This window comes from Chaetura pelagica, unplaced genomic scaffold, assembly GCF_000747805.2.
Source record: "Chaetura pelagica isolate M959 unplaced genomic scaffold, ChaPel_1.0 scaffold116, whole genome shotgun sequence".
Classification (NCBI taxonomy): domain Eukaryota; kingdom Metazoa; phylum Chordata; class Aves; order Apodiformes; family Apodidae; genus Chaetura; species Chaetura pelagica.
The window spans coordinates 4,053,279-4,069,627 of record NW_009953655.1 but is presented as its reverse complement, the minus strand read 5'-3'; the positions used below and the strand labels follow the sequence as shown (position 1 = coordinate 4,069,627).

At 35.8% G+C, this 16,349-nt stretch overlaps 1 protein-coding gene across 1 annotated transcript in view; it reads right to left on the bottom strand.

Annotated features, from left to right (window-relative positions):
- The window catches only part of RGS12 (regulator of G-protein signaling 12), an 80,611-nt gene extending 65,722 nt beyond the window's left edge, over window positions 1-14,889 (bottom strand). The window contains exon 1 of the mRNA XM_010000270.1: window positions 13,033-14,889. Within this exon, the coding sequence (XP_009998572.1) occupies window positions 13,033-14,889 (1,857 nt within the window). The remainder of the gene's footprint in view (window positions 1-13,032) is intronic.
- Between the last annotated feature and the right edge of the window lie 1,460 nt (window positions 14,890-16,349).

Below are 16,349 nucleotides of genomic sequence, written 5' to 3'. Positions count from 1 at the left end.
TTGTCTTCTGATCTTTTTTTCCCTTTAGGAAACAATGGAGTTTAATTCAGATGATAATTTCTTCTATTTCATTTCAGTATCTTTCTTCATCAAAGTAAGCTTAAAATTTTATTTATTAGTACTTCTATAATTGCTTACTGGCAGCTTTGTAATATTTATTAGAATTTCTATTTGTTTCTTCTTTTGGGCAAGTTGCTGTGCTCTCAATTCTGAAATATTTTAGTATATCCCTTTCATCACTTGTTGGAAAATCTATATATATCACATTACCAAAAGAACAATTAAAAAATAAAAAAATAAAAAAATAAAAAAAGAACATTGAGACCATTATACAGCCTCCTTACTGCAATACAAGGTAAGGTATCCAACAGAAGATTGTCTGGCTGTTTGCTTATTTCCAAGGAGTCAACACTCTTCTTTAGCAACAGGGCTCTTGACTGTCACCAGTATTCACAACAGACTGTCTACAAGCTCACAGAAATGTCTAGATACAACACAGGATACAGAAATCTAGATCCAACTATGTAGATCCACTGCAACAGGCTGAGACTCCAGCTTCTTTATTCAGTTTTAAAGGTGATCCATTTTTATATGAAATCTTCTTCCCTCCCAGTTTTCAACTCACTAAGTTGGGTTTTTTTCTTGATTAAGGAGAAAATTGGGCAGGTTCTGCCAGGGAAAACTGGAAATCTGACAACTGGAGATTAGCTTCTGAGGTTTTTAAGAGAACATTTAAAAGTGCAGTGTAAACAAATTAAGACAACTTTTGCTAAAATGATCAACTAAATGTGAAGACAGGAAAGTTGCTCTCTATAAATGTTCACAGATAGCACCCACTGGAACAAGGACAGTTCCTGTCTTTCTGAGCAACTTCTGAAATCATCTTCTTATCCAGGAAGATACCATGAAGGTGGTTTGCCCTTGGCTCATACCTCAGAGTCACAGCAGTCTTTCCTGTCTAAACTGAAAGCTTATACCAAATGCAGTAATCTGTGTCAAACAGTGAATTCCACATTAACCCCTGACTAAATTCAAAAGTATCCATTACTATTACTGCATAACTTATCAAAACACTAACATAGCTCCTCCTGAAAGAGTGTTTTTCTTTAAAAACAGCATGAATATACGCATAGAACTACTAGGTTTCACCACTAGTCAAGTATGAACACATTAGTATTGCAATTTTTAGATGTTTAATCTGTGAATTAGTAAAAATCAGACTACAAACAGCTCAATGAATTTTAAGGCAAGTAAAATTAATGACATCATCAGCGTGAGTACACTTGGTATTTTGAAATGAATGAAATAGTTACACAGTATGGACTCTCATTAACGTCTGTGATGTATTTGTCTAAACAAGATGCATCCCTCAGGGGACGTACTCTTTAATAAGACTAGTGAAAGGAAAACAAAGGAAGAACACTATCAGTAGCAGTCATACCTATTTTGAACAATAAAAAACACTTTTTGCTGTTCTAATTCCGCCAAAAAAAAATATAAGCTGTCCATTATATGTTTTAATAGTAAAGAGTCTGTGATTCTGGGAGATAAAGACATACAACTAGACAACATGCACTCAAAAAATTTTGAAACAGTAACATTACAAATTGAAGGAAGAGGAACAAACTGCCTGAAGACAAATATAATTAGATTCCACTGAGAAGATTCTAGATAAGTTTAATTATCACCAGATGCCCCACTCTAGACATAAATGCTGCTTACCTATTTGTGGTTGGAGGGAAAGGGGGAGAGTGGACAAAAAACACTTGCAAATTGTGCAACAGTAGAAAAGAGAACAGCAAATTAGCATGCAATCAAAATTTTTATTTGCAGTTTTTTACACTCTTATACAAAACTCAATATGGAGCCCTGGGTGGAATGGTAAAGATAAGAGCAAGAAAAAAAAAAAGACCCTGAGAATAACACAGTGCTTAAGGAACAATTACAAAATACAAATATTCACTGGACTAACCATTTCCCCAACCCATTTGGATAACAATTGCAATTAGGAAAACATTTTCAACTGACAGAAATCTCTTCCTTGCTCTGCAGAACCAAATTAATGACCTAGGAAATTATGGAAGACATTGCTAAAAAAATCGACTCCAGTTCTCCAAGTATTTAATTTCCTAGTAATGGTGCTGAGAAGTCTCTCTTTTCATCTTTTCTTGACTCTATTCCAGACATGCAGATTATGAAGGCAGACCTCCTTCTGCAGATCAATTTTTAAAATGGCCTTGCATACACACACACACAAAGAAAGAATCTCATAGCTTAGGAAAACAGCAGCAACATTTTGGCAAATGTTTTTCACAGGACTCTGAAGAGCTAGAAATAAAAGCATCCATGACTTGAAGACAGAAAAGTCATTGTGGCTAGAATGTATTAATAAGCATGGCTAAAGAAATCCACAGTATTTGAGCAAAGAGAGATTGCTAGTGCAATGATTGCTATGAATATAACTTTTGTAGTCTGATCGCCATAAAGAAATTATACTTCTTAAAGCCTTTATTGCACTGTTAAACAGATATTAAAAACATTACATGAACCTAAAAAAAATTCAAAACAGTGCACTATATGACCAACAAAATGCTGTTTCATTCACTGACAGCTGCCCAACTAAAACACTTAAATTTGCTAGATAAACACTGGGCTGTAAGGATTTTTAAATATAGATTGCCCTAGAACCATTTACTATCATATCTAAAAGATCCTCCTCCAGAAACACTGTTGCTGAAACTATTCAAGAAAAGTCTAAAAATATCTAGATATTCAAGAAAATCTAAGAAATCCTAACAGAGAAGAGTATTTCTAAAGTCCATCTCATACTTCACTAAGCATCTTCATTTTAGGAACCTAGAAACAAACAGAAAAGTAGAGAAATTTGGGAAAACAAGTGAATTAAGTCAAAAACGTGCTACAGAAATACATCCTCTGCATTTTGCAGTACAGACACTTAGAGCCCTGCTGCTACTATCATGGTGAAAGTACAGAAGAACGTATCTCTAAAAGCCTTCATCCTGTTATGACTTGGCAGATGGAGAGGAAAAACAACAAAGGATTAAAGGAATTAACACACTGATGATCTAAAAAATCCATGTTTTTTTATATTCTTATAACCAAGCAAAATTATGAACTCACATGAACTGAGCTACGAGCTAAATGTATAACCATAAAAGAAAACGATGAATGGACATGGGTAATTTTTTTTAATATATGACTGAATTGTCCCTTTTCCTTAGGATAATAGGAAATGGCAAGTGCAAATACATGCCCCTGAAATACCCATCAATCACTGATGCAACTAGTCTTCCTTTCCTTCAAATAGTTTTTTAAAAAAATAAAATAAAATTATTTGACCTGCTTATTTGGCTTTGTGAATTACCTGCCTCCTAATTTGCCTGACAAGAAAAGCATTAGAAACAAAAGTCACCAGGGGGGATTGATCTAGCAGCAGTTTGTGAATGTGTCCAAGTGAGAACAGTTTCTGCCTGATAACAAGAAAGTTGTACAAGAAAAGTACAAGTGAGAAAGTGGAAAATTTTGTACTTCTTGTATTAGCAAGACAGAGCGAAGAAGGACACGATTGTTAGACTGCAAATGGGGCAACAGAAAGAACAGAAATTACCCAATACAAAGTGACTTGCACAGATTAAGTTATTTAAAGACTAAAAGAAAAAGGATGGGTTCTTAGAAGCAATTTCAACTGATAAATGAGTTAGGCAGTTACTCCATATAACATTCTTTTCAGCAGCTGTTACAGGGTAAGGACTTTGCATACACCTCTGACCAGCAGGCTGCTCCCTCATCTCCAGTAACAATAAATTATAGCTTACAAACTGAAATAACCCTTTTTCTAACACAGATCCACAGTCAGTTGTGTCAACACAACTGATGATGCTCACTGCCAAATCCAGCCTGAGAGTCATAGGAACACTTTAAATTGGTACTACCAAAGAAATGCAATGTGAAACTATGATAGTCAATACGATACTCTAACCTGGAGCTTGAGGGCACAGAAGCAAATTGATGAAACCTTATAAATTATTCAGAACCCAAAGAAACCAAACACCTTAAGAAAACATCTTCATTTAGCTTAAAGAAATTCCCAGCTAGAGCATGAGCTCTCTTATGATCTTTCATGTTTTAGCAAATGCACTTATCAAGTGTCATAACTTTTAAAGATCGTCATACATAACAACCTGAAATTTCCATTTTCTGCTACATGATCTTTGTGTCTCTCTTATCCAAATATCTGAATATAACAAATAAGATTCCTTTGCTCTGGTAAAATTTTTAAAGCTGGAGGAGCAGGAAGGTGGTAGCAAGGAGAGTAAACTGGTGGCTCTTGGAGTACAAGAGGCTGAGGAAGCAGGAGATATTTGCTAGATGTTCAAGTATCCTTGACAAAGACAAAATACAGGGAGCTGGCACCAGGAATCCAGAAAGAGGAAAAAAGGAGAAAGAAAAACTGTGAGACTTAGGCCAGCTTTACAACATCTAGGAAATACTATCTTTTTAAGAGAAACACATTATAGTTTGTGACCACGAGAGGAAAATAAAGGGGCTCAATCCTACAGGACAGAGATTTCAGCTGCTGTGTGGAAGAGGAGTAAGAAGGAAATATAATATCTAAGAAGAGGAGATAACCTAAAAAGTTTTTTAAAAAAAAAGCACTAACAAAGCTGAACATCTACATTTACAGAAGGATGTTTTCAAGTCCTTTCAAAACTGTTTCACAAGGAAAGCCAATCTAAAAAGATTCATAGGCATGTGAGCAAAATAATTTCATTAGTGTTTGAGGGGAAAAAAGCATAAGAAATAATCAAATGTCACAAATGCAGTTAAAGAGTTGTAAAATAAAAATGTATTTCCTGCTATGCAGTAATATCCTTCTCTTGTTTAGGTCCAACCAGTATACTATCCTATGTCATGAGATTCAAGATAATAAAAAAGGACCATACACACATAGGACTGCTTGCCAGCTGGATTAGAAAAATTCAGAGGGATAACAGTCTGGGGAGTCTTTTACAATCCAGGTAAACCATGCTTGCAACAGAAACATCCATCACTACCCAGATAGCAATGGGCAGTCCTGCTGCAGAGATTAAACTCCCCAGGTAAGAATCTCCCATACTAAGAAGTCAAATAAATTAGATTAGTTTAACAAAAACTCTGTAAGTGTCTGTACAACAAAAAGTGTCAATTTGAGTACTGATTTCTGATAAATTGCCACTAAAGAGCACATAACAAAAGAAAAGTCTTTATATTCAAAGATTTTACTGGGGGGAAAAAAGGAATATACAATTTTTTAAAGCCTCAATTTAAGGACTTCAACTAATACAGAATTTGCCGTGTTGTACGCATCACAAAACTTAGTCATACTAACTACAAAATAATCAAATTTTAATTTGTCCTACTCCTATTTATAGCTGTTGAAGCTTTCAAAAACTGTCACTGTTTCTAGGTTTGACTCTATGACTTTGTATGGAAAACTGCGTAATAGTTCAGAACCCAGTTACACAGATCTTTTAATTTGAAACTTCTGTGGCTATTTGAAACATGCCAAATTTACTCTCAGCTGTTAAACAGCTGAAGGGTCAGTCTGAAGCTGCAGTTCAACTTCACAAAAAGGTTAAAGGCTTCAAAATGGAAGTGCCTAATTTAGACCCTGAAAAGGGCTCTGAAAAGGGGTGGGAAACAGGGATTCTATAGTAGTGCAAATATAGTCAGTGCACAAAATATCAAAAAATACTGAAGGTCTTGGAGGATCACAGAAAAAAGGAGTTGATACATACAAATAGCATTCTGTCATCAATATTAGTCTCAAATCCTGCTCTGGACCATTTGGCTTAATCTTCCTCTGCTGTCCTCTACCATTCCAAGGTGCCCATTCACCTGCTTATGGGTCCTGTTAGCTGAGCAGCTGCCCCACGATAGGAGTGAAGAACAGGCAAGACCATAGACCATAACATCCCTTTACCCCTCATCCCACCAGCTAGCATCACATGCTCCTCCACCCAAAAACTGACAGTGCAGACTTGCAGGACTTGTAAAGTGAGGGTCTATGTGGCCTGAAAATGGGATGGATTAAAATACAGGGTGTGTTGGGTTAGGGTCCCTTGCACCCTGAAAGAGATAAAAGAACCTGAGAGGGAAATGAGAAAAGAGCTTGCTGCAGTCCAGTCCCCTGGTCCACCACAGGAGCAGAAGCAGTAGGTCCAAGGGTAGAAGTAGGCATGCTGATAAAGAGCATATATATTTAACAGAACAAAACAAGAATGATGCAATATCCTCGAGGCTGCACTGCTGCTGTCATCATGGACTGGCAACACCTCACAAAATTGTATTAGGTGGGGGAGGGATAATTAAAAGAGACCTAGGACCATTAATTTAATAACAACAATTCCTGTAATGGGGGGGCAGAGGGAAAACAGATTTGGCACCAGTAAGGATTCAAATGCTGATACCATTACAGGTCAATGGATTTGATCACTTTTAAGAATATCTCTTTGCTAGCCAGATGATAACAATTGGTTCCAAATAATCTTGAACATTGGGTAGGCATTAGCTGGGAACATTAAGTCAGTATGGGCCAATAATCAGTAATAATCAAAAAGACAAATGAAGATTCATCAGAAAAGCAAAAGAAATCAAGAAATAAGAATAAGAAATACATGATTACCTAAAAGAGCTAGGACTTAGATTAATGAATACCAAACAGGTTGGATGGGGCTCTAAGCAACCTGGTCCAGTGGGGGGTGTCCTTGCACATGATGGGAGGTTGGACCTAGATGATCTTTAAGGTCCTTTCCAACCCAAACAATTCCATTATTCTATGTCAGTACCCTTCTCTGGTACTATCTTTGCAAACTTATTGATGTCTTAACCACAGTTTTATTTTCAAGTCTTTCTCTTGAGACTTCATTCTTCCATGATTTTGTTTAGACACTTCAGGTAAGTTTTAGCTATTTCATATTTTTGTTAATTAAAGACATTTAATTCCATATTGATCTATTTCTTCTAGCTCCTTTTCTTCTGTAAATCTTCTCAACACAAAGGAACTGGGGTCTATCTTTGTGCAACTGAAAGCTCAGACAATAATGTTATAACCTCTTATCTCAAAGCTTCTATGTTTATAACTCAAAATAAAGCCATTTTCCATTATTTCCATTCATTCTCTGCTAATTGTTTTTCTCTATGCTATTTTCTTAGTAGTTTCTCTTTGCTACCTTCTCCTGTGACTGCAACTGAAAACTAGCTCAGAAATACTTAAGATACCTGCATCTCCCCTTAGTTGTCATAATGTTAATTGGAGTCCAAACCTATACTTACTCTAGAAAATATTTAAATTCCAGTGTAATGAAAAATTCTAAATCTCTAGCACATAAATGAGCAAATTTCACAAAGTCAACATTGCTATACAGACATTCACTGTCCAGATTTTGTGTGATTTCTTTTTCAGAGAAAAGCACCCAGAATTATTTTGGCTTTTTACACTTTTTTAAAGATCCCAGAACTGACCATTGTTTTAAATCAGTATTTTAGAAGATTACAGTAGCTATGAAATTACTAAACATTTAATTGTTTTTTATTTTCTTGTAGCAAAACTTATCAGAAGACCTATTTTATATAATGCCTTTTTGCAGATTAGTTCACAAATTGTCACGATTTAGCTCTGACGTTCAGGATTTCACTGTGTTTTCTTTAAGGTATATACATACATCTCAAATCAGATCAAAGCCTATAATTCCAAAGGTTAACATTAAATTGTACAGCATAAGAATAGCAATCCAGCTGCCATTAATTCTACTTTATAAACAGCTGGGGTGGAACAATTTAAGCTGGTGAGCAAACAGAATTGTAGAGGGAAGGGAAAAAAGCCATGTAATTATACAACAAAAAACAAATATGGGAACCAAACAGCTTTGCCAACATTGTCTTTGCATCTTAAGTATCTGCCTTTCAATTAGTTCTCCATCCACTTACCAACATTAAACACTGCAATTCTTTGATTTGAAGCAAATTACTAAGTTTTGCAAAAAATGCTATGCTATGAACAGCATATATTTTTCAGTAATACTTTCTCAGGAAACAAAGACAACTCTGAAACAGTTAAACTTTGGATCAAAACAGATTAAAAATAATAATAACCCAGAAAATATATTAGAAAGGAAAGATGTATTAGTGTAACTCCACAGTATTGCTTACTTGTTGTCTCTCTTCTACATTTTTACAATATTTTCAGTAGCTTAAGCCATGATGGTAACCAGTTGATACATTTTTTGTTTTTTAAAAAAATACTGTATTTGCAATATATACCTAGTGGTCCAGTGTGTCTCAGACAATGAGATTATCAATTTTCTCTTCCTCTGAGATCTACAAATAGGATCTATTTGCAAATTCATACTCTTCATGAGCACGAAAAATAATGTGGTCAAGACAGAATCTTACAAACTGTGAAGCAGAAAAGGGTTTCTAAAGATAAATACCCAAAATGTTAAAAGGCTTTTAAAATACTTTTTAATAGATTTGTCATATTCTCTTCCAATAAATGTAGTACCCAAATACCAGTTTTTAAGCTCAAGTTGTAAAATCACTTGTGATCTTAAATGTTACACTTGTCCCCACAATATTAAAACAGACTACCTTTTTTTTAAAAAAAAAAAGAATGGTGAGAAGTCAATGCTTAGGATTCTGTCCTCTAATCTGACTATTGTGAAGCTTTCCAGTGGAAAAAAAAAAAAAAAAAAAAAAAAAAAAAGAGTATTTTCCCAGTAAAACTTAATTTAAAAGAGTAATGGCTAGACATATTTTTGGCCAGGCACTAGCCTAAAAACTGAGTGAGGGTTGAACAAAATTAAATGTATTATATTAATTTAGTCTAGAGTGAAAGGAATGCTTCCCTGTTCAGCAATTTCCCAAGTCCCTTGCCAATCCTAACATCCCCTGATGTTTTCATATTGTTTATGGTGCTTTTCTTCTGCATAACTCACGGAAAAGGGTGAGTAGGTAAGTGCCTGGAACTTAGTGGGATGCTGAAGGTGAAAATAACAACGCAACAGCAAAGGCAGCACAGTGCAAAAGGAATAACAAACAAAAAGAACAGAAATTACTCCATTCCCACTAAAACCATAACCAGACTCTTCATCTGCTAATATCACAGACCTCATGAGACCACCTACTCCTAGCCAGTATCAGTCTTCCAGCAGTTGAGAAGCTTCTCACCACCAGAAATCTTCGTTAGTTATTCTGAGACCAAAAGCCACCTTACTTTCCACAATTTGCCTTTTCAGCGAATTTCAGCAACATCATCTGGTCTCTCACAACCTGTTTCAGCGTAAGGCCTACAGGAGTCAAGTAGACCCCCAAAAAAAAAGTCTCCTAAAATGCCTCAGTAGAAATCTGGTAACAGGAAGCTTTTAAGAAACACAGGAAACACGAAGTTCAGTACTGGAAATCATTTTAGAGGCGCATGGGGCCAGAGATACCTTCCAAAAAATTTCAGTCAGAAGAGGTGGAACAGAACCACAGTTTCCCTCTTTTAGTTCTCCTCTTCCCAAGTACAACTATTATAGAAGATTAAAAAAAAAAACAAAAACCAAAAAAAAACCCAGCAATTGTGAAAGTGTTCAGTAATTTAGGGATAAATCAGTTGCGACATTTTAAAGCAAAACCAAAAAACCTTATATGACCCAGTAACATTTAATCAAATTAGACAGTTTTAATTTTTTTCAACTATTCACCCTTATATTGAACTTTAAAATGTTTTGTAGCAGTGTAAAGAATATTAATATATTAAAAGTGGTTTTGCCAAGTCTTACAAAATTAACCAGAATTCTAATTTGTGAGCTGAAAACATCATTAATGAGACTACAACACTAAAGGGGAAAAGAAAAAAAAAAAAGAAAAAAAAAATCAGAAAAATGTGTTTACTTCCTTGGAACCTGAAGTCTGAAACACCATCCCTATTTCTAACCACAAGAAACACTTCCCAGTTGTGAAAGTGCAATTTACAATAGATCTGTTAACTAGTGTTTTCTCACATCTGCTCTTGTGTTCTGTACAATTCACAAACATTTTATCAGGGCAGCTATAAAATCAGGAAAGAGTCTATGTCTCTCTTACCCCCCACTAGCATTTGTACAGTACAGATATTTTCCTGAATTACACACTGTGATCACCACTATTTAGCTGCACAGCAGTTCTGCTAGATCAGAATTGCATCCAAGAACTAATGTCCTTTCCCCACTGTGTAATGAAAGTTCCAAGGAAGATGGTATGTAATATGGATGTGCAGAATCCATCACCAAAAAAATCTAGCTTTGGTAACCTTTCCTGTCCCTAGTGGCTTCTGCACATTCCCCCTCATAGGATACATTACACTTCAGTATTAATGGAAAAGACAAAAAAAAACCCACCTTAATTAAGAAGCAATTTAAGGAGTGCTCTGTCAAATGAAGCACTGGACTCAGCCACAAGGATGTAAAAATATGAATATAATCCCAGGTGGCCACTTTCTATACTTTATTCCATGACTGGAATGTGTCTGAGCATGCTGTGCAAAATCAGTCCTTACCACTTAAAAAGGTCACAGGAAACTAAGGATGGATAGTTTTCCAGAACGCAGCGTCTAACCCATCTGAGTAATGTTTTGGAATAGATGGTCTTAGCTCTTCTTTTCACACAAAGCAAAAAGAGGATCTAAATTTCTGAGTATCATTCTCTTATTAAAACAAATTAGTGCTCTAATATACAAAATGACAGATCCTCCCTATTTCTGCAGTATCTAAAGTAGTACAGAGGTACATTCATCCATAATGACATCCCCTGACTGTTTCATTAAAGATTTAAGATGAGAACAATAGTACAACTTCATCTTTATTATTTACTCTGAAAAAATGCTAAGTGCTTGAAAATCCTGCTTGCAAATAATTTCAAGACTTTCATGAGCTTTTCTCAAAAGTTTCATATCCTTCAATAATACTGAAAAACAAAATGAAAAAGAAAAGAGGTTCTGTAGCCTTAATGAGGAGACTAAATGCTAGAGCAATGTGGGAACATCCTAAATGTGTCTTGTAAACAAATTTCTTATTAATCAAAGAGCATAATAATTATTTTATTAGCAAACAGACTTAAAAGGGACAATTGAGATACTTAATGTTGAAACTTATATTCTGTTGTGTGCTGATCTGAGTGATACAGTAGGTGAAATAGTATTACTTTTAACCACACATAGAACATCTTTTATCTTAAACTGTAAAGTTTTCTGTCAGATTTTCATTACTATATTCTTGACTTCCATTAAATAAATATTTCAAACATGTAAGAAATACTTTTTAATTATTATTTTAAATCTCTGGGGAAAAAATCTAATCCATATTACTATCATGGACAACACTGCAAACCTGCAGACACAAACTTGTTGCAGAGACCCTCAAGAAATTTCAACAGCATCCCATGATCAGGAATCATGTAGTCCTCAGGGTAACAGACAGAATTGATTGTTAGGTGGTTTGGGTGGACAGTGTTTACAAATTAAGTGTGTTTGGTTGGTTGGTTTTGAAAATCACCTTGTAGTTATGATCATTTGAAACTTAATGCATTGCTGTGGGTCTGGAAAACATTGCTGCCTGTAGCAATCATGTCACCTTAAAAATGCATTATACACTAGCCTGTTACTACTATATATACTAGTTTATATTTTTTATTTTCAGCACAAAAAGCATACAAAAGAACATATATGAAAGTTGTTGGCTTCGCAGTGCAAGAAAAGCAATAAAAGTAATTTTTCCTTCCATACCTAAACCATAATGTTCTGAATTCTAATCCTAAAAAAATCTATGCCTGAGTGTCACACTAATGCAAAGATATTTTTTTTTTTTATATATATGTGAAAAAACTAACGAATTTCTCCTGTCATCCACTTGAGTGACAGCTGGAGATTTTTAATCAGATGAAAAAAACATTATTTCAAAAACAAATTAAGATAGCATGATGAAAACTTGAATCAATCACATAAGCAGTACTTCCTCACAGAAGGCCAATGCCTCTTCCAGACAAATTTGGAGCATAAGGTTCTGTCTTTCCCTTGAAGTCAGCAAATGTTTCAGATACAATCCTGCTGCTATGTCTATCAGTGTAAGCCAAATGTCCTTCACTTTACTGGAAACCCAGTTATCAACAACAGACTCCCATGAGATTAGTTCCCTCTACAACAAAACACGTATGTGACAAAGGGAACAGTATGTAATTACAGGGGATACCCTTCCCACACCTTTTTTTTTTTTTTAAATCTTCTCACTTTGGTTTATAGAAGCCTAATAGTAGACAAAACAAGTAGATTAAGAAATTACTTGGAGTAAAAATGTGAATTACAGCTTACTGGCAGAATGTTAAATTTGTGACCTAATAGTGGACACTATAATCACTACTAAAAATTATCCTTTAATGTAGGGTTAATGCTACTTCTATTGAGAGGTTAGCTGGAGATAATTTTTATGATAATAAAATTGTTTTATTCAGTTAAACATAAAACATATTCAGTAAAACATGTATAATACAAGATTTTTACTAATGATTAGACTATACTTATTTAAAAAAAAAAAGTAAAATAATAAGATTTGAGTTATAATAATAAAAGACAGCCTTGTAAAAAAAAAGGAACTAGTGTGAGGTTTCCATTCTTTAGCTGCTGGGGTCAGAAAGAACTGAAGTTGCTAGAATGCCATGTCTCCTTTTATTGCAATGCCACTGCAACATTTGGAAACAATGAAGAGACAAGAAGAAATGTGAGAAAGCTCTAACAGACAACACTTCCAGCAGAATTACAGTTCCAGAGCTGCACTCAATTAAACAGGAATATGCAATGCCTCTGAAAAGGAGAAAGAACTGTATCATTTCCTTCATCTGAAACTGTGTGAATGATATACTACTTGTTTAAATTTTAGTATGTGAACATCATGCTGTAATAATACCATGGGCTGTTGGGGTTTGGGGTTTTTTTAGGAACCAGTATTAACATATTCTCACCTTTTTATCTTCTTTAGACTTCCTAATACTGTGTGGAGGGCCGAATTTGTTCTGCATGGAAAACATCTTCTTAGACCATTCACTTTTATGAGATTTTAACTGTGGCTGACCAAAGCTGCCATCAACTCTGTATCTGTCAGCTGGAATCTTACTCATGGGTGGGGGAAGAGTTCCACAGTTAACACTTGACCAGCCGTCCGTGGAATCCGTGTACGACTCTTGGTCGCTGGCATTGCCATGCTGCCAGTCTTGTAAAACATGCACAGGCAGCCACCTCTGATTGCCTGTGCCTGCAGTGTTCTTCTTGGATGGGGGTACTGAATTCCGGGAAGACACCAGTGGAACTTCAATACGAGCAGAAGGACTTAGGTGTTTGCTTACATTTTGAGGCTTATCGTTTGGCATTACTTCTAAAGGAATGTTGCCCTCTTGCTCATGACAGAAGCCATTCCAATGGGAAGCAGGCTGATTTTGTCCCCTTCCTACTGGATTTTCCCATATGCTGCTAGGAATGTGTTTACTTGGATTGCTCCCTAAGTCAACCACCAGAACCCTATTATTCTTTTCTTCTTGGTTAAAATTTCCAATTCCACTATCACTGTTACTGCTTGTACTATTATTCTGATGAGCATCTGCATCACCATCAAGAAAAGCCCTCGCACGCATTCCCTCAATCAATTCCCCCATGTCCCTGTACAGGACAGAAATAAACTGAAGAACAGGTAGAGACGATGTTGGAAACTCAAGACAGCCATTTGTGTCTGGATCTGCAGTACATTCCAGTCCAAAACGTCTTGCTATACCCTGGTGAATTTTATGATGAAATAACTCAGGATCCACCATAAAAACGTGGCAAGATGTCCTCAGAACCCCTTCATCTTCTTGAGCCAAGCTTGCATCATCATTTGTCTGCATTGTAACTAGTCCAAAGAATCTCCTGTCATCCGGGCAAACAGCGCTGAATGCCAGTTTCTCCGCAGGATATTCTGCCACTACACCTGACTTGTCGCTGCAGAGCTGGATACAGTCATGCATGATCTTCATCATCACTAGTGAATGGATTTTTTGTTCTGCCCGCAGACGTCTCATGCACCCACGAATTGCCTGCAAACTCTCGTTTTCCAAATTGGAGGTTGTTGAAGGAAGTTCAATTGAGCCTAGGTAACCTACTATCATAGCAACATTCAAAATGCTTGCATCTAATCCAAAGTCTTCTGCGCTCTCCAGTCCAATTCTAAAAACTGAATCATCATTCAGGACTCTGGATATTTCTTCCTTTGACAGTAGGTTTGGATTGCTTACACTTTCATTCCCAATTTCAAATTTAGTAGCAGCAGAATCTGAAAATGATCTTTGTTTTGGTGTGGAATTGTCGGAGTGACCAGCACAAAGATTAGGGTTCTCAAAGATCATATTGAAAATGCCACCAGACTGCATTTCTTCAACAACTTTCTCTGCTCTGTTTATACCCAGAGCTTTAGAGTCAGGTTTGGGTTTCAGCCACCCCTTTCCATCATAAAAACCAACTTCTTCATCACTTGAACATGAATCTATATGACTAATCCCTTCAGCAATGACCATGTGCAGGACTCCAGAACATTTTCCTATAAGTTTCACTACATCTTCATGAGAGGCTTTTTTCACATTGATTTCATTAACTGCAAAGATCTGATCTCCTGCTTTAAGTCCAACATAATCTGCAGGGCTGCCCTTCATAACACAACTAAGAACACAAGGAGCTTGTCCAGAAAGAGTAAACCCATAACCTGCTCTTCCTCTTGCAACTTCCACACTTCTTATCCGAGGAGGAGCGTGCATGTTGAGTCGATGTTTCACTGTTTCCCCTGGTCTATACATTTTCAGGTTTTTTCCTGAACTAGGAAAACTTTTAATTAGTCCAGTTCTTTGTCATGTTTCAAGAGTATCACTCCTTCATCACTTGAAGCTCTAAAGAAAAAAAGAAGAAAAAACCTATTTTTATTATGTAAAATATTTTAAAATTTTTAGTACCCAGTATTACCTTTACTGTCCAGAAATATTGCTAGTGAACTCTACCAAAAACTTTTGCTAAACAATTAACATAACACTCAAATTGAAAAGAACAAGTACTACAGTCTTAATTTTACTGATGAGAAAGCAGAAGCAAATACAAATAAAGTGGCTGTGAAAAATGGCAAAGCAACTGAATGGCAAAGCAAAGAACAGAATGAATCTCCTGGTGTATAGCCAGTGTTTTTACACTATAGCACATAACATCTTCCTCAGCCCCACCATGTTACCTAATAGTTAACTTCTGGTGTACTACACCATTGTAATGCCACCACAGTGAAAATCCTGGATGAAGCTCATCTATCATTTCCAAGCAACATGAAAATGAGAGCTCAAGTGTATCTACTCAGCTATAGCCTCCTTTATGCCCACTGTACAGAAACAGGTACCAAATGTATTCATGTAAAACAGGATAGAGAAATTACCCCTAGAGTTGCCTGTAACTCTTCACTGACCGTAAAGGCATTTGAAAATAAGTAGCTCAAACTTCAACTTTCAGACACACGTTTCAGTTACATATGCAACAATAAATGGACATTCAGTCATGTATTAGACCCAAGGCAATCCAAAATTAATCTACTAGAAAACAACTTGTCAGAAAGCAAACACTATAAAAAATGCATTTCATCCAGTCATTCCAAAATCCATGTGTTTTAGTTTAGCTTGAAACTTAAAAAAAAAAAAAAGAGAAAAAAAGAAACTCCACATGCTGTCAGTATTAACCTAGTCATTCATGACATTACAATGAAGATAAAGCAGCTTTATATGAACAGCAAGAAATAGATTTCATTACACTTTGTTGTAGACACTGAAGTCTGGATGTCTTGTTCTAATTAAACTCAGTTAAATTCCATTGTTTTAGAGAGGTGTCCTCCACTAAGCAGGGTAAAATGAATTAAAAATCTTGTAACACAAAGAACAGAAATGACAACTTGCTCAACTTTTGAAGCTATCTCCCTGTTGCTTTATATGAACTCTTTCTTCCTCAGGTCTGGAGGATGACTGACTGAAATAATGAGAGGACTACAGCTATATAAAATTGCAATAAACTCAATCTGAGCAAATGAGAACCAATCTGAAGATAACTAGTACTCCGAGCTGATCCACAAACTTGTTCATATTTCTGTCACAATGTAACATAGTTAAAGTGTATAAGGTATTTGAAAACAAGTGTCTTGTATATGTGGGCAAACTGCAGGCAACATTGAAGATAAAAAGAAACACAAGTACTGTACACACATGCAGACTCACATATTTCTTTAACTTAT